Here is an 18,559-nt window from a genome sequence, read left to right on the forward strand (position 1 = left end):
CTGTAATCCAAAGATCTGCTTGTGGAAGACWGGCACCTCTGCGAAGGAGCTACTGGAGCCATGGGAAGTCTTCTCCAGAGCACAGGAAAGTACTGTAGTAGGGTTTGGTTCAGCCCGTGCTGACTGAGAACTGCATAATGAAGCCCTTTTAGGGTTTATATTCAAAACTTTWTTGCTTTCTAAGAGGAATTTGCATYGTTGTTGTTTGTTTTATGACAAATAATAYAGAATGCTTAATGCTTGTCTCCCTTTCATGGTACTATAGGATGCTTCAGGAAATACTAGTGTCTAGCATAAATTTTCTTGGAAAATGCAGCCTCCAGATGTCATGGCAGTTATTGACATCACACTGTTCTTGTAAAGATAAAAAAAATGCATAATACAATATCAGGATTTTTCTTACTTTTTAAAAACCACTGCTGTTATTCATAGCAGCTATAAAGAGTTGCCTGGTATTCCTGGTATACCTTATTGTCCTTGTGGGAAAGGTAAGGCTATTTTTGGCTCTGTGGTTGGGGAAGACTGAGCAAAAAGCAGTTGTGTAAACTAATGTACCAGATGAAACCTCAGCTGAGAGGTCTTAGCTATCGATCTGAAATCACCTTGGCTYTTGGTAGTTAAAAGCTCCCTTGGCGTTTTCCACAGGGAAAGTGCTAAATAAGAGCAGAGAGCTRAAATACACGCCCAGCTCAATTTGTAAGGTTGTTCCCACAATCTTCCTATCTCATTATGGTATGTCCTTCAGAGTTCTCTCAAAACCAACAGCAAAAATAGCCAAACAAGTCCTTCTCTTTGGTGATTTCATGGCTTCTCTTTCTTCCTCAGAGAAGATCAAGTCTGAAGTTTCTCTGACTTCGTCTGAAATTGTAGGCATGATCAATTTGTTTAAGAAACCTTGTAAGTACTTGACTGATGGAGCACATGGTGTCCTGTCATTCAAAAGCTCACTGTTAAGTTTTTGTGGCTTAGTCTGGAACACTTTCAGCGGGGAGCTGGCTGAGGGGGTAATGTGCTGTGCTTCTTGTTTTTAAGTAGGAGCTGCTGCTAATGTCTGTGCTGCTTTTGTCCATTTTTACGGCAGTTGTAATAAACAGCATATGTGTGAAGCACAGTCAAATTCAAACTAGAGAGGTTATTCTGGTTAATTCTTTTGCAGGTAATTCCCTGAGGCATCACTTGGGAGTTTCTGCTCCACTGTGGGAAATTGTACTCCCCTGTTTGTGTTATGTCAGATGCTGTGCTTTACCACACCTTTTGAAATAGTCCTTTTAACTGRTGAAAGTTTAGAATTTATGGATTCAAATTATGAAGTAAATAGAAAAATACATCCTTTTTTAGGATCATCTGGATTATTTTTCAAAGCTGTCAAAAAAGCTTATTATTTTAAAGCTTACTACTGTAGTTTTAATCTTGATGGGTTTTCCTGTGTCAGTTTTCAAATCTCTTCCTATTTCACTGATACTAACTTAACATTATTTAATTTTTATTTCTTGCATTGGACTTGCAGGGATTCTTTGRCAAATTCAGAACTTATTTGAGTTAAATGTGAATGGACTGAAGCAGTGTTAAGTTTGCACTTACATGTAAATAGCAAGCATGCTGTCAAGCAATGGTGTCAGATTCATGTGGTGATGTCCTGTTCACCTCTTTGTTGGTGGGGCTTGGGGGGGTGGGAGGAGGGAATTTGGGGATGAAGGTCCATCCAAAGTGTTTATAATAAAGGAGACTTTCTTTCACCTCCAGATGATGGTTAACATTGTAATGTGACTAAGGCTTTAGTCTGTTTTCAGATTTCCCCATTAAATGTCAAATCCAGCTAAGAAATGAATGGTTTTCACTGTTTTCACTGGATTGCATGTTGGTCTGCATGAGCTTGCAGCACTGAAAAGGCTTTAAGAGGGGAAAAARCTCTCACTTGATTCACCAAGTGCCCTTCAGAGCAAGGCATGAAGCCTCCCTGTCACTGTCAGTCAGGTCAAATGCTCTCCCAGGAATGTAGAAAAAGCCTGTACTTCTCAACAAGTTATTAAATCAGCTCTAATTATGGATTTAAACGATGGAAGYAGTAAGACTTACTTTGCACGTACTATTGAGGAATTCATGTAGGAAGAAGAGACACAAGTGTTTGAAATACCTGGCTAGCTCTCTGTTGTCATCTGTTAATAATTCACATGGCTCTTTCATTKGTATTTTGTTGAGAAAAAGAGAGTAGGCTTGACACATAAAGAAGCTCTTAACTTCCTTTGTAAAGGAGTGGGAGTACAGCATGTCCATTCAGTACAAAGAAAAGAATTTACTTTTGTGAAGTTTTCAGACTTTTTTAGTTTTTGTTTTGTAGGCAGCTTCCCCAGTGGAACTGTGGGAAGGAAACTCTGTTTCTCATGAGGCTTTTACACTTGTGTTAGCTATGATTAGTCAAGCCATAACTGAGCTGCAAATTCCAGGCCCAGACTTTCCCAGAATTAGGTGCCTCCTTTTGTGGAAAACTGTTTGCTCAACAATTACTGCCAAATAAAATGGTGCATTGCTGCCTTTCCTTATACTGGGTTTGTTGTGGATCTCTGTATAGCACTACCATAAAGATTTAAAAAGGCCTGGCAGACAGATGTAGGGATGAGTCTGGTTCAATATCATTGTGAGACTTCTCTGAAAGCTGCTCTTCTAGGAAACCATTCCCTGTAAGCACTGCCTTGTGTAAKTGAAAAAGGATTAGCTAAATTATGTACGATTTCTGTGAGGGTACTTGTGTTTCACAGATGGGGTTAAAAGCAGAAAGGTTGAGAATATCAACAGTTTGCCAGCCTTCCAGCTGAAGTGAGTGATGACATTTCTGCACACCTTAGTGGTCTCGGTCACAGAACCTGCTTCCATGCTAGGGCTTTATTTTGTCTTTGCTTTCAGTCTCTTTTCTATCCTTGTCTGTGCAATTGTTTCTGAACTCTGCCCCTCTACAAAAACCCCTGGGTAAAGAGCAAATTTTGAAAATAATATGCAATTAAAATCTTGTTGGTGACATCTTACTTGGGATGTTTGTTTGTTTCTGTTTCCCTAAGAAGGATGCATTTTACGAAGAGGTGAGCATGACTTACCTTACTTCTGCATAAGTATTAGCAGAAATCAAAAAGATGAGAATGTGAACACAGGTGAATTATATATCCACAAGCACTCTTCTTAGGATAGCAATGCTTTCTATACATGGAACATGAAGTTGTAACAGCTCATGGGTGGAGACAGACACTAATTGTCTCACCTGATCATTTGTAATGAAGGCATTTATTATTTTTGTCTTTTAGGACTTCTTTCAGAAAGGTTAGAATGCATGGTCTGCCTGCCTGTCCCCATGGGTCAGGACTGAATTGCAAATTACTCCTCTGCTGCTTGAGCAGACTGGCTGCTGTTGGAAATGTGACACTCAGCTAAGTGGAATTCTTGTCTGTACCAACCTTGCCATGCCTGCATTCATTTCTCGTAAATTAGTAAACAACTTACACTTAATGAGTTGCAACTAATTAGTACCTCTTGCTTTGCTACACCTATAAAATTATACTTTCAGTAAAATTCTTCAACTAATTAGGCCTCTCAACCCAGTTGACTTTTGTCCTCTTGTTTACTGGTTTCTTACTAGACAGTGAGATTAAAATCTTGTCTCCTTACTCCAAAGATGCAATCTCTTCATGTTCTTCTCCCATGACAGCTTACATTTCATTGTTATTCTGGAATGCTGTTTCCCTGAAGGAGGTGTCCTCTTTAGCCTGTGGAGCAGAGTGTCTGTCCCATTTCACAGCACAGCCTGAGGCAGGGATGACCAGCTGCTCTGTGGCTGTGCTTGTCCCTTGTCCCAGCTGACGGCTCCGTGCTCTCCGTGCTGGAGGATAATGAGGGGCTGACTCTGCAGAGGGTGCTTGGGCATCCTGAACAACAGGTACAAACCAACCTTACCAGTCTGGTGGCATGGTCCAGGAGGGCAGGGCAGAAAGACACAGCTGTTCACAGCCAGGTCAGGGCCTCAACAACTGCAAGCTATGGTGAGGAGCCCAATCCAGCAGAGGAGACCAAAGTTCTGGTTTGGCAAGGCTGCCTTGCCCATTAACACCTTGAGGGGTTTACAGCCATCTTGTTTTTCCCTGCTGTGGATCTTGGAACAAAACCTGTTTTCAGTAAAAGAAATAAAGCAAAGTAAGCCCCCTTCCCCCTTCAGTTTGGTAGAGGCAAAGTAATGCTGGTGATGCTTCTGCAGGTATTCCCCAGGACTGAGGTCCTCAGAGCTGCTGCTTGGGATCCTTCTGTGCTGTAAGCACGGTGTTTCCACCACCACTGCAAAGGGTGATGTCTTTCAGAGAGTTTGTTTCTTGGGTGGGCTCTGAGGACTTYTCTGAGGGCAGTTTTGACACATTAYGAACAATCCATACCCTCYATACCCTGATATGTCATCTCTCTACCATCAGGTAGAGATATACCTGATAAATCAAGCCAAATTAAAAACTAGAATATTTGGAGAATGTCCTATTTTCTTCTGATGTGGTGTGGTTGTTCATTTTATGATTTGTCTTCAAACAATCTACAATGTAAGAGAAGGAAAAAGAAAAGGAGGAAATGTGTTTTTTCTTGCAGTTAAAACATACCCTCTGGTGGAAAAATCCTGGAGAAGATATTACTCTGCATTGGCATTGCAATGTGTTYCTGTCCCACAACTGGTGTTTTTCTTTCTTCCATATTAGATGCAGGACTTAGTCTTAAAAAGTCAAGAAGASGGGCAAAGGGGTGGGAGAAGCCCAAGCTTAACTTGTACATTGTGTAAAGTTCCCCTTGTGTTGTTGACAGCACTGTCACCTAATAAGTCTGAATTCAGTGGTTCTTTCCTCTGACTGGCCTGGGTGGGTGTTACTGCACATGTGGCTTTTGGGCTTTAGCTCTGCTCTTTAAAGAAGGATCAAGATTAGCACAGTCATTTAGAGCATCAGGATTTTTCTGAATATGCAGTAGAAAACTCGGTATGAGGGTCTGGGGTCTAACAGAGGGCCAACACAGAGCACTGGAATGACTCTTCTTGTCACTCAGAACTTTTTTGATGTGAGTGAGACTTTTCTCTAAGCCCACAGGACAAAGCAATAGCTATGATTGTTTCCATACTCATATTTGACAAATCTTTCAGAAACATTAATGTCAGCAAAGTTTCAAGAAGTAGAACTTGAATTTGAGATTCTTTGCATTATCTCAGCGTCAAATCGTGTCATGGAGAGAGATGTGTGAGTCTCTTGAGGATGGCTTCTCACATCATGGAAACTGATTATAAACTTTTCTTTCATCTTGTGTATTATCTTTGTACTGTTAGAATTCTTTCAAACTTGTATGTGCTACTGTAACTCTAGGTGATGCTTTGCAGAGATGGAAAAACACTGGCTCAGCTACTGAACACTTGTAGTCTAGTTAGTTAAGAATAGATACAAAGCAAGTTGAGTTTGTTCTTCTTTGTTCCTCTCTCTCCTCTGGCCCCAGCCCTTTCTGCTTTCTGGGAGTTTTTGCAGTGACTGCTCTTGTACCTTGAGTTTCACAAGTAGAGCAGGGGTGTCAGGTGGAAGGGTTTTTATGCAGGTGTCAAGAGATGTCTGAGATGTCAGAGAGGCAGTTAAGGAACGGAGATAAATGCAGTTTAGTCAAGGTGGGCTTCCTCTGACTCCCACTGTGAACTTCCCTGCACTGGACAGTCAGGACACAGTCCTGTACCCAGCTGCTCTCAGGGATCCAAAATTTTGCTTCAGCATCTGGGAAACAAGTGTTCATCCATGCTAGAYAGACCGACCCTGGCACCAATCGGATCCAGGACAGGATTTCTGTTCCTTGTTCTTGCCATTGCACTGGAGCAATTGGGGGGTACCTGATCTGCCAGAAGACACCCTGCACAAGTGATATTTTGTGGAATGATGTTGCATCGTGAGACACGGCACTTGGCTGGTCCCTGGGGCTGTCACAGCTGCTGCAGTCCCTCAGAGCATGACAGACACAACCTGCACTCCCAGTGCCTTTCCGAGGCCTACAAACTGCATATTGAATATTTTTCACTCAAGGGCACATCTTGATGTCATATCCTGCCATCTACAATGCATTAAATTCTCTTGGCTGTAGTTACATTTAACCATCCTCACTAGCTCAAGGAATCTTGTGATTTGCCTGGCCACCTGAGTCCCCTCCATTCTGTTTAGTTCTGGCACRTAGTAAATGGCAAATAAATTCCAATGTGGGTAAATGATACTGGAGAGAAAACACTGTCTCCTTTCTCAGTGGAGTTTAATCATGTCCACCTTGTGTGGCTAAATTTGATGTATCTCACCAGTGTGCTGCTGATAATGCTTTGTAATCTCAGCACGGTGAGACGATATGTGATTAGTGTGATCAGTCACATCCTGGCCCRCCAAATCCTCGCCTGGAACCAAAACAGAATGAAAATAGGAAATTTTTTYTCTCTTTTGTCTCACTACCTAAGAGAAGGATGATTTAAAAGGAAATATGTGGTTGTCTTAGTTCAGGAACAGAGAGTGTTGTGCTTTTGTTCAAAGGCCATTTTGGATTTGTATTATATTAGATGTTTCTAAAATAGTTAGGTTTATAAATGCTTGAGTATCATCTCTTTGTGGCTGCTTCTCTTCTCCTCTTTAATTTTGCTTCTTAATAAGTAATTAATTTTATTCTAGCCTCATAAAATCAAACAGATAGGGGAAGATTTAATATCACAGTAGTACATTGGATTTTTTTTTCTATTTTGATGTTAGAGGATCTGTAAAGAATCCTTTCTTGATATTTGTACTTGCAGTAGCAATCTTACTTGGCTGACATTTAAAATAAAACTGCTTCTACTCATTAATGTTATATGTTAATATGTTCAGTGTTAGCCAAATAACTGTGATGGCAAAATACATCTGAGTGTTCTGTGAAGTGAGTATTGTTAGTTTTGCAAATATCAGAACAGAACTATTCAAGATTTTTCATCTCTTTGGTATTTATATGTAGGTCTAAATTGTAAGATTTCATCAGATTTCTYTGCGTGTTCCAGTCAGTAAGTGCTTCAAGTGATGTCTTACTCCTTTGTTTTAATTATGGAAAACAAAGGCAAACTAATCACCTCAATCAAACCAATCACCTCAATTCTTCAGCTGCCTCCAAACAGCAAAAACAAAACTGAAAATACATGAACTGCATTGTTTTGGGGGAGTGTGTTCTGACTTTTCTTTGCTTAATAAATAACAGTGGGGAAAGATCTTACTCTTCTGTATGTTTTGGTGCATTGACAAGATGAGGAATTGAGTCAATTTTAAGCTCCTTTTCTCAAGCAGATACAGTGTGTGAGAAAACTGCCAGAACTTCAACCTGAATATTTACAATAGTGAGACACTGGTTTYATCCTTCAGCTGATAGTGGTCTACATTACAAAAACTGGCAATTTTAGAAAACGTTGGAAATGGCCATCTAACCATAGCACTCGAAAGGACGATCCAGTGCAGACGGGAATAGCGGAATGTCAGCAGGACATGTGGAAGAGCTGCTCTCTMTGCAGTGCCAGGGTGAGGCTGTGATGCTGGAGGTGCAAGAGGAGCAGAAGGAGTTGTAAGTACACGGCAGCAGCTGACTGTCCTCTCCTGCTGACATGCCCARAAGGCAAATCTTGTCCCTGAACAACATGGAGAACACCTCAGTGTGGTGCTGCCTTCCTCAGGACGGTGATAATCTGGGCYTGTGCATGCAGTGAAAGCTGCTAAGACAATGAAAATCCAGATGTTTGCTAAATAGGCAATTTCCCAGACTCAAGATGGATGCCCCAAATCTTAATCTGGCCACAATGTGTGACAATATCAAAGAGGATTTGTTCATTAGAAGGAGCAAGTGAGTCTGGCAGGGTGGTTGGGAAAGGGAAGCATGCAGCAGGAAGATGCAGGAAGAGCAGTGAGGAGGGAAAGGTGTCCTTKTGCCACCACTCTGCACAGCTCCACGAGTAGAGGTGGCTCCATGCGGGAGCACAGCACTTCTGGGCTTTGGAGTGGAACACAGAGCAGGGTCTTCAGCCCCTGTGCTGCTGAGTGTAGTTATTTTCTGTGATATTTTGGGCATATGCCAGTCTGGGGAATGAGTGCCACGATTCCTTCTGAATACCTCGCCCAACAGAATGAGGAAGTTGAGGTTTGACTTTCTCCAGAAGTAAAAAAAAAAACCCCAAACACTTTAAAAATCAGAACCCTTCCCAACTCCCTGCTCCTCTTCACTGTGGTTTTCACCTTGCAAGTTTTGACTTTAGTCATCGTTTTTTGCCAGAGCTTCCTGGAGAATTTGAATGCTATGGTTTGTGCAGCTCTTTTCTTAAGATATGCCCTCCTTACTTTGCTACCCAGCTGTAAACCACAACAGCATGATTTAATTTCTTGAAATCAGAGATCAGCACAAGTGTTTTAGTTCTTTTAGACATATTCAGCCTGAGGTCAGATTTAGCTTGGCTTTCAGGTCACTCTAACAAGGGGATCTTGTGATTCATTGCAGAAATTAGAGATGGTTCTGGCATTTTAATTTTCATTCCCTAAATCTTGGGAGAGGAGATGGATTTACTGCCTTCTGTTCAGCTTTGCCCTTATAAAATTTAATGAAGAACTTATTAAATTAGTATGTCCACTGGAGTACTTCATCATTTGCTTACTCTTTTACTCTTGTGTTTTCTGTATCACTTTATAATTCTCAGAACTTTGAAAGACAACACACAGGCATAAAGTAATTGTTGGGATTTCCCCTTCTTCTAATCTCCCTCCCCTCCATTTATAGTTACATGTAGAAATATGTTGAAACTTTTTAAATGTACATCATGGACCTGCTCTAACTCAAAGGTATATTGATTTCAAGAAAACTCCCTAACATCTCTTATGACCAGGGACTAGGTAAATTCATAAAATGAAGATTTTGCTCTCTTCATTTAATCTGACCTATCTAAAGTATTCTAGCAGTTCATCTGAATTGCAAAGTTAAAATATACGTTTGTTGTTGTAAAATATGATGAACTGAAACTGCAAAAAAGAAGAAAAAATCACTCACAGTATCTATGTCCATACTGGTCTCAGTTTGTGTTAGGCATTAAAAACAGAAATAATGCTTCTGGTTTTGCACCATCACGTGAAATTTTTATCCAATTATATTGCCTGTATGTGACATGAAGAGAGAATTTGTTCTGTGTCAAAAAGAGCTCAGAAACGTATTAGTTTGTTTTTTCCCTTAAAAAAAGAAAGGAAAAAAAATCCAAATCCCAATCTAAAATATATTATTTTAACATATTATTAAAATATATATGTACCTGCTTTCTTACAGTCTTGATTTATTAGCACCTAGTAATTTTTTGGTCAGTTGTCTCTGCAGCCCCTTACTTGGGTAGTAACCCCTGCCACTCCTCGGAGCCCTTTCCATAGGAGGACATTGATCTTTTGCAGCAGCACCACAGTGCTGGCCTATAATTATCCTGGGWTAATTTGGAGTGGTCACATCTGTCTTCTCAGCCATTTCCAGCTGATCTTGGACATCTCAGCAATAAGCCCTAAAGGAATGAGTTTGTTCATAACACTTCAGCTCCTTGCTGTTATCCCAGTCCTCCAGCCATCCAGATTTTTAGGCATAGCACTCTGACTCTCCTTTGAGGATACTTCTTGGATTTTCTTATCAGCAGAACTCAGCAGCATGCTGGTAGCGCTTCTGCATTATCACTGAAGATGTTTGGTCTATGAGTTTCATGCTTTCTTCRTGAAAATTAACATTTTCTATGGTAAGGCAGCAGTTTCTGTGAGGATGAAATGCTCATTCTCTCACCGTGGAAAAYTGGACGTGGTATGGATCTAAAAATGTTAACCACTGCAGTGCAGCACTTATTGTAGAGTTGGAGGGGCACAGAAACCTGTAAAAGTAACAAAATCCCTTGCAAGAATGATCCTAGAAGTTGTGATTTGAGTGTAGGATCCTGGTCTGTCAGCAGCCTGTGCCAGCCTTGAGGAGGAATAAATGAGCTGTGGCAGCTGGGGAGGGGCAGTGGGAGCTGTTTGGCTGTTTGTCCAGTGCACGTGGTGCYCCTTGGACTTTGGACTGCTCTGCTGTGGGGCCTCAGGGAAGTAGCTTTGCCTCAGGGAGGTTTATCTTTTCCCGTGCAGCGTGACCAAGACTTCAGGTTTCAAATGCTTTCAATCAGGAATTTTCCCATATAAGAAATTAAGGAATCCCATATTTTATTTTTTTTTCTCTGAGAAGGAAACAATGAGACAATATCTCTTTATCACATTGACATGAAGTGTTTAATGCAGGTCTGGAAACCTCAGATAAAACCAGCACACCAAAAGGGTCTTCCATCTTTAAAATATGAGTTAATAAGTCTTGCCCTAGTACAACAAAGCTTTCTCCYSTCTGTTATATAATGTTTTGTTGGTGAATCAGATGCTATGGTGGTCTCCTCCTTCCTYARAGTCTCACACRCATCACTGCACCCAGAGCTATAATRAGCGGGTTTTACCTTATTGGGTACGTTCTGCAATGCAGCCCAGAATCTCAGGAACATCTATTGCATTTATTTAACCCTTTCTCAGGCATCCTTATATGTATGAACTCCATTACCCATTATTACCATCCTCAGGATGTGTATCCCAAATTTTTTTACACCCCTTGGCTACCCGCTGTGTAACCYGTGATGGGGGCTTTCCCCTGGAAGAAGGAAACTTCTTGGCTGCAGTAGGGTTTTCTCCTGAGGTTTATACTAATTTTCTCATGCTGTTTCCCCTGCTGGGAGTCTCTGTTGTCCCCAGCCTACCCCACACATTCCCAAAGTGACCTGCCTGCTCTAGGTTTGGTTGTGTTTTTTGGAGGGCAGTATCTTCTCTGTCTGAAAGATGCTGCCCAAGGATGGCAGTGGGATGGATTAAGAAGGCAGAATGTTAGTGTTAAAATGAAGGGTTGGGTGAATGAAGATTTCTGACCTCTTGGACCACTCAGTTTGATGCTTGATGAAAAATAGAAGGCACAGAAATACAAAGACTRGCTGGGAACACTTTAATTAATAGGCAGGGAAAAGAGGAAAACAGGAGCTCAGAAACGAAGGAAGGTGAGACTTTTGCCATAGTACATGAGACTGAAGAAGTGGATATTTACTTAGCTCTAGTTCTTCTGCTAAATGTCATCAAAATATTTTTAAAATTTTCTTTATTCCTCCTTTCCATTCAAATTTCTTGCTTGCAAAAACCACTGTGCCAAATCTCATGCAGTGGAGATTAAGTCCTTTTGCCTTCAAGAGAGTATTTCCTTATTGCATCAAGAGAAGTATTGAAATAGCTCTTTCCCTGCTCTGGATGATAAAGCRTATTATATGGTGTTTGAACATTAATAGACTCCATTCTGATGATTCATAGGTGTCTCTTAACAGCCGACTGTCTCCGCTACAAATGGTTTCTGTGGAAGATAAGTCTTTGGGGGGAAGAAAAAATCACAAAATGGGCTGTTGTTTATAGAAATGCTTTTGCTTCTGCAGGTGGCAAGGGAAAATGGATGTTTCTGGAAAGTAAGATTCATTCTGGCTGTGTTATGGATACTTTAGGTAATCTTACTAGTTTATATCAGGTAATCCAAGAATACCTCATCCTCTCTGGACAAGGTTTGCAAGAAATAGTATCTCCTGTAAGATCACTTGATACTCTTGGAAAAACCRGCAAGCAATGGCACACTGTTTTTCCTTTGCTTTGCCTAGGTGTTTTATTAGACTATTGTGGCTGCACCAGTTTCACACTTTCAATACTTCTCAATCTTGTTTTCATTTATTGTTTCTCAGGTATTGATGTTATGTCAGGTGATATTATCTCTGTCAGCATGAGACTATGCACATTGTCAGCTTTTTGACTGTTAYGTGCTATCAATAAATGTCTCACCAAGTTGAAACCATTTCTGGGAAGTTATTTTATTGAATCTGATCATCAGTCTTTTTATTTTATGTCAGTCTTTATTCCCTGTGTTTTCTCTTAAATGTTTCCTTGGGTTCTTTGGTGTTTGCGCTTGCTTTGTATGTTTGGACTGTGTCCATCTATCAATCCCAGCTTCCTTTTTAGCTTCCTGTGGAAGAGAGGACAATGGATTGAGGGCAGGTCATGAAGGTAGAAAAGTTCCAGAAGCCAATTTGCCCTGTGAAATCAGATGAACGTACTATAAGTATGGGAGGTCACACCTATTTTAAAACACGGGAACATTGTTAAGCAGAGCAAAGTCTGCTCTCTTCCTCCTTGATCTGAAACAATTTATCCCAACACTCTCCAGAGAGTGCTGAAAATTTATCAGCAATAATGAGCACCTCTGGGAACTCACAGAAATTGATATGGTGAGATGTGGAGTGAGTGGGAAAGTTGGAAGCAAGTGCCAATCGCAGTTTGCCCAGAGAAGGTCCATGCCCTGCTAGAACAGAATGGGCAAGGGGGCACAGAAGGCAGCTTTTTTGGTGGGGATCTGAAAAGCAAAAATGTTTGTGTGGGTGCATGGCCAATCTGGTGCTCAACAGAGCAGTGCTTATTGTAGCGGATACATCCTGAGTTACTTTAAAAAGAACATCAATGAGCATACCATTAACTTGAAATCAAGGTGGATTTTTTAATAGTGATGCTGGCAATGTGTATCACAGCAGCTTTTTTCTGTTGTGGAGATGAAATTAAAATGTCAGTCAACTTACCCTCTTAACAATATTTTTAGTCCCCTTTTCCACCTCGGTTGTTATGTTGTGCCTGCTGCCCAGTAACTCACTTGCCCTCTCTGCCATACAGTTCTTAATGCCACRTCCAAATGGATTTCCATTCTCTAAATCCATGACAGAAATGTCTATTCAATTTAATAATTCATATTCTCATTAATCTATCTTATTACACCATATTTTATAGCCATTAAATTCACTAACAAAGAACACATTCTTTTGGAGACAGCTCCTGTGCAATATCTCATCCAATAAGAAGTGTTACAGACAGGTGCTACATTTCATATATAATGAGCAAAATTTCTGTGAAATCTTTGTAAACCAGATTTCAAAACTGGGGCTTGAAAAATCTTTGTCACAATAACTTCAAATTCAAATTGACATTATGAATCCTGCTTCTACTTATTTTTCCCCTTAATGATCATCTTTCTACCCACCAAGTGATGAATGTGCTTGGTCAGTTCTGCTCAGAGAGGTCTTGCCCTCCAGATTTCCTCACCCACACTGCTGTGAGCACCCCCAACACTGCAGCAACTAGGAAAAGCTGCAGGGAACTAACAGCTTGTTAAATATTTAGGTGTCTCCTTTATGATTATATGCATCTTTCTGTTTCTCATGTTAAGTTTGCTTTGTTTGAAAATTGTTTTTGGGTATTTCCTGGGGCATTGACATCTCTGTTCCATCCAGTGGCATAACCTCACCCCTGCTTACTCTCTTTCCAGTAATTTAAATCTCTTTCCTCTGTAATCGTGCTAGTTAAGTCTTTGTTTGGCCTGTGCTTGTGTTGAGGAGTCTGTGCCCTTTTTGAAAGGCATCACAGCCTAGGAATCCTGATGGAATCGGATAACATTTGAGCAATTGAACTGCGAGCTATCTTATGGGGAATTTTCAGCTGGCAYGTTGATAAGCTTTGCCAGCTGTAGTCCAAAGGCTGTGCCTGATTTACTGGCAATAAAGCCCATKGTACCTGCCTTCATCTTTCTTGGAGAGCAGCAAAGAGAGAGCAATAGGAAAAGCTGCTCCCCTCTGTCATCGGGACTGGAGGCACCATGTGCTGCCTGCATGATGCYGATGCTCCCCGCTTTCACTGGCTCTGTGTGAGGCACTGCAGGTCTTTGTGCATCTGACAAATTATATGACAGGTTAAAGATTATTCTAATCTGCTCTGCTCCTCTCATGGTAGCTGAGAAGGAAGGGAGTGCCTACCATATGTGCTGTGTTATCCTAGCTGGTGTGTCCAGCCTTGTTTATCTGTCACTTTCACACCTTATGTTATTCTGTGATTCAAAACCGATTTACTGTTAACTGTTTACAGTGATTTGAGCAGGATAGACTTGTCAAACAGACAGGAAAAAACGTTTAATTTCTTATTTCTCCGGGTCTCCTGGGGCTGGATYTGTAGGATTCCATTAGAGTGATTAAGGAGAGAAGCAAATGGCGCATGTAAGCTGACTTGTTTCTTGGCTCTCCCAGCAATTGCCCTTGTTGCAAGTTGACACCAYTGAATGTCCCAACTTTCATCCTTTCCTAGCCCAGTTTTTTTTCTCAGCAGTGGGGATGGACGGAAGGGATGAGTTGTGTTTGAGAATTACAGACTCAAAAGGCTTTTGTGCAGAGAATTGTCTGCTGCGTTGCTGATGTTTGGAATATTTTTGTGCTTGTTTTATTGTTACCGGAAGCATTTTACCCTGTAGATGACATCATCCCACATCTTCCTCCTTAATATCTTGTGAAAAATATACATAAACAGACTTTGCCTTAGCAGTCAGGCATTCCCTCCTTAGAAACCTGGCAAGATGGGGAACAGCATGTGCAGCCTGTGTAGGGCAGGGTGTTCTTTAGTTTTGGAATGAGTCACAAAGCCTGATTTAAAGAATTCATGCTTAGTAATGTGACAACTGTGATGATGGGTGTGCTGGAAGGAAACGGCTAAGGGACATGTTACATCACATGGAGAAAAGCAGATCTTGGCTGCAAATAAATGTGTTGGTTTTCACTCATTTTGATGAAATGAAAGCTGTGTTGACCTGTTACATTTGTTCAACACTAGATTCATWACTGGTGAATCAGTACAGTAAATTTAGAGTCAATGAGGGAATTCACAGTCATATCTGAAGATCTCCAGAAGAGGAGGGGACAAGAGTAATATGGATGAATGACATGGTGAGAACATTTTTTWAAAAATGCTGTAGTTGAATTAATTTACACAGTAAATTACATTAACCAGCACAGTTGGCATCGTGCAGCTTTCTCTTTCAAAGAAGTGGAAACTGTGGGAACAGTGGACAAATAGCTCTTCCACCCAGTCTTGTGTCTGGTACTGATGCTTTCTCTCATGTGTGCTCCACCGTTTGATTTATGGGGTTTTGCAGTCAGTGTCTGAAGTGCATAAAGGGTTGGAGCAGCTGTGGCCAAGAGCAATAATTTCTCTCTTTCTCTGCATGGTTGCCTGCCTGTCTGTTAGGRGTTTCATATMTAYTCTATTATATATAAATACATTCTGTATATATCTAAAGTCAGAATTGAGCAGCAAGCGATTRGTCTGGCTGGAGATGCGAGTTGGTCAGCTTATGGAAAGCAGAGCTGGGAGACAGGTAATTTTCCATATCCCATTTTCTTCCACGCTGGTAAAACTGCCGTTCCAGTTGTTGTTTTCCTCATCTGCTTTTTGTGAGTCAGTGATTCTGGATTGGAAAATTCTGATGCTGGGCCTGAATTTGAAGTTCATAATTCAGCTTCTTCTCTTTATGCTGCTACTTGGATGCTCTGTTGTTTTAATGAARTTGTACAATTGCTGTGTATTTTGACTGCCCAAGGAGAAGAATTACACTTGTATGAACTTCTTAGGGATCTGTAAAGGAAGTGYAGAATTACTATGTCTTGTGTCTTTGTAATTTCAATTTAGGTTTCCTACTTCATCCACAGTCAGATACAGATGGATTAACTGTGTGTAAGTTTGATCCCATGCTGGATTCAACTTGGGCTCTCTGGCATCGTGCTAGTTTGGAAACCACTTACCCCTGGAAGTAGCCAGATCACAATGTGCTTGGGCACATYTTTTTCCCTCTGAAAACCCTGCAGCTATTCCTCCAGCAGTTACAAAGGGGATGTTACCTAAGCGCTTAGGTAGAGCAGAGTAAAGTGTAAAACTGAAGGTGGAATTAAAGAATGCTATTAAAGAAGATTTTCCAGGTTTCCTGTTTAAATGTTCTTACAGGGGGCTGTGTGTACTTTGCAACCAAATCAGTGATTTCTGCTGAGCCCCAGCCCACAGGAAGAGTAGAGCATGACACACASAGCCTGTGAGAAAAGCATATACAGGAATGTAATTAGCTTATGGAAATATTTGTCACCAGTACAACATGATGCTTCTCAAGCTAGATTATGACAGGAGGCTAAATGCTGGGGTTTTAAAAAAACCTAACACAGAAAAAAAGCCCTAACTAGTTTGTTCAAAGTAGCTTTAATGTAAAATTAAGGTAAAGCCTAAGAGGAATAAAGGTCTTTAAAAGTTATTACGTTTTATGTATTYGTTGATGCATCCCAGCCCTGAGAAATTAACCCATTCTTGGCACTAGTTAACAAGAAAATTGTGGTACTTATTTTTAATGTAGGGGGGGATAGTAATTTGAAGCTGAAGTTTGAAGTTTTATTTTCTCCAGTTTTTGGTGGGGAAAAAAAAAAAAGTTCCTTTTTCTTTTCCTGGTTAACTTTTTTTGTTTCTTGTTCCTGTCTTCATGTATGTTTTGTGGTTTTGCTGTGCATTTTTTGGTGTAGCTTTGAAAATTTCAGTGTCTCAAGGAAGAAATGCTTGGTTAAATTCTGTCCTCAGTTACTTGGGGAGAAAAAGTCGGGGAAAAAAGTCAGGGAAATGCATTGACTTTGCTGATACAAAGCTGGATGTTTACTGAAGTAACCCAGCACCAAATCAACAGAACTTCATCCTGTTCTCTTTGTTCATTTGTAAATTGACTTGCCTAGTTATGAGGCCACATAACTAAAACACAGCTCTTTGTTTTTAAATCGCTTTCAATTCATGGCAGAGGATCCAGCACCTTCTAAAGCGGGGTGACCAAAGCAGTGTCTGTCTTTTGGTAAAATGGCCAAAACCGTGGTATAAAACCTAAAACCACTGCGGTGTTACATTCTGGCTTTGCAAAATCATCCTTTCTGTTCGTCCAAATGTTTGGCTGCGCKGGCCCCTCGATGCAGATCCTCAAAGCCCAGGGCAGAGGTTTTACTGCTGTCGCCTTGGCTTTGCCTCCGTGGCGCGTCCCCAGCGAGCCGCAGCCCGGCATTTGCCCGGCTGGCGAGTGCCGGGCTGCTCCGGGCTACCTCGGGCTGCTCGGGGCTGCCTCGGGCTGCTCGGGGCTACCTCGGGCTGCTCGGGGCTACCTCGGGCTGCTCCGGGCTGCTCCTTTCGCTCTTTGACCTCATTCCTCCTTTGAACCTGCTGCCGTGGCGTGCGCTCCCGCCGCGTCCCTCAGCCCCGCCGCTCTGTCTTCTCATCTGCAGACAAGAAAAAGGCAGGCAAATTCCAGCCCTTCAAGAAGCTCTTCGGCAAGAGGAAGAAAAGAGAGCCCGCCTCAGACTGCGAGGAAGCCAAGCTGAAGCCCAGCCACTCGTTCGGCAGCATCTGCGGCGGCAGCTCCTCGGATGACGAGCCGAACAGCGGGCTGAGGTGAGTGCTGCCAGCCCCTGCACACGCAGAGCTTGTTCCCCCTTGCTTCTCATGGAAGGGAATTTGAATTCTCCCTCTGCCGGGTGGCAGCAGTTTGTCCATGGCTTGTTAGGAAGTGCATCTGTCCTTCCTCTGAATGTGACACCTGCTGCTTTAGACCTGAGATTCTCCCTGCTCAAGGGGCACGTGTGCTGGTCTGCACCTACGAAATCCTGGGGGAAGCAGAAATGAATCTGAATCCAGCTCTGTGATTGAACGGGTGAACACCTGAGCAGAGGTACTARTGACATTCCTGTTTTTAAAACTGGGTAAAGGGAAACTTGAACTGGCTGCTATAGATACTTTATTGCATACATTTCCCTGCAGGGTCAGGACAGACATATTWTTTTTCACTCTATCCCATATAATTTTTGCATTGTAATTGGGGTCAACAAACAGGCTGCTTTTAGTTTGAACCAATTCCAATGTAGAGTAGAAGAAGGGAGAGGGGAGAGAGAGGCAYCTGGAAATCAGATCATACTCCAGTGACAACAGAGGATGACAGAAAGACAGCATGAGAATTTTTTGTGGGGATGGTGGGAGTAAGAAACTGTACAGAGTTAACTAGTCAGCAATCTCTACCTAGGAACAGGAAAAAAAACCAAAAAACGAACAACCCCAAACCAAACAAACCCAAACAAACAAACAAAACCCAAACAAAAAAACCCGTACCCCAAGAGCCACAAAGCCCCAAGACCAGATGCACAAGCTAATGGGCATGTGAGTAATACTTGTTTCAATTTCCAGCTGCTTGTCTCAGAGAGGTTAGCTGACTCCTGATCAAAGCCTACTGTTTTGGAAGGAAAAAACCTGTTTGCACTGGAGAGTATATCTGAATGTAACAAAAACTCTGAAAGGGTAAAAAAGCATTCCAAGTTCCTCTGCTCAAGAATGAAATGGGTATGAGAAACGTCACCCTGAACAGTGTTTCCAGGGATGCCTGTGAAAATGTGATTTTTAAAATTATTAATTWGGTTTTTCTTTTAGCTTCTGGTTTTTACACCATTCTGTGAAATTCCTTAAGCACTAGGCTTCCTTTTGGTTTCTGCAGTATAATGTTGTCCTCCTCTTTTGCTTATCCCAACTTTTTCACAAAATCAATACTGATCCTA

General features: G+C 41.5%; 1 protein-coding gene across 2 annotated transcripts in view; it reads left to right on the forward strand.

Moving 5' to 3' along the window:
• Nucleotides 1-212: 212 nt before the first annotated feature.
• Nucleotides 213-18,559, forward strand: part of CRACD (capping protein inhibiting regulator of actin dynamics) — a 55,067-nt gene continuing 36,720 nt past the window's right edge. The window contains exons 1-2 of one of the 2 annotated variants that reach the window (XM_057376118.1): nucleotides 213-897; nucleotides 17,243-17,408. In XM_057376118.1, coding sequence (XP_057232101.1) covers nucleotides 735-897; nucleotides 17,243-17,408 — 329 coding nt within the window. In that variant the 5' untranslated portion in view covers nucleotides 213-734. Of the gene's footprint in view, nucleotides 898-17,176; nucleotides 17,409-18,559 lie in introns of those variants that run through there. The other variant, XM_057376119.1, reaches the window with a different exon arrangement.

Source organism: Malurus melanocephalus, unplaced genomic scaffold (genome assembly GCF_030028575.1).
Source record: "Malurus melanocephalus ecotype Western Australia unplaced genomic scaffold, MMel_1.1 scaffold_270, whole genome shotgun sequence".
NCBI lineage: Eukaryota > Metazoa > Chordata > Aves > Passeriformes > Maluridae > Malurus > Malurus melanocephalus.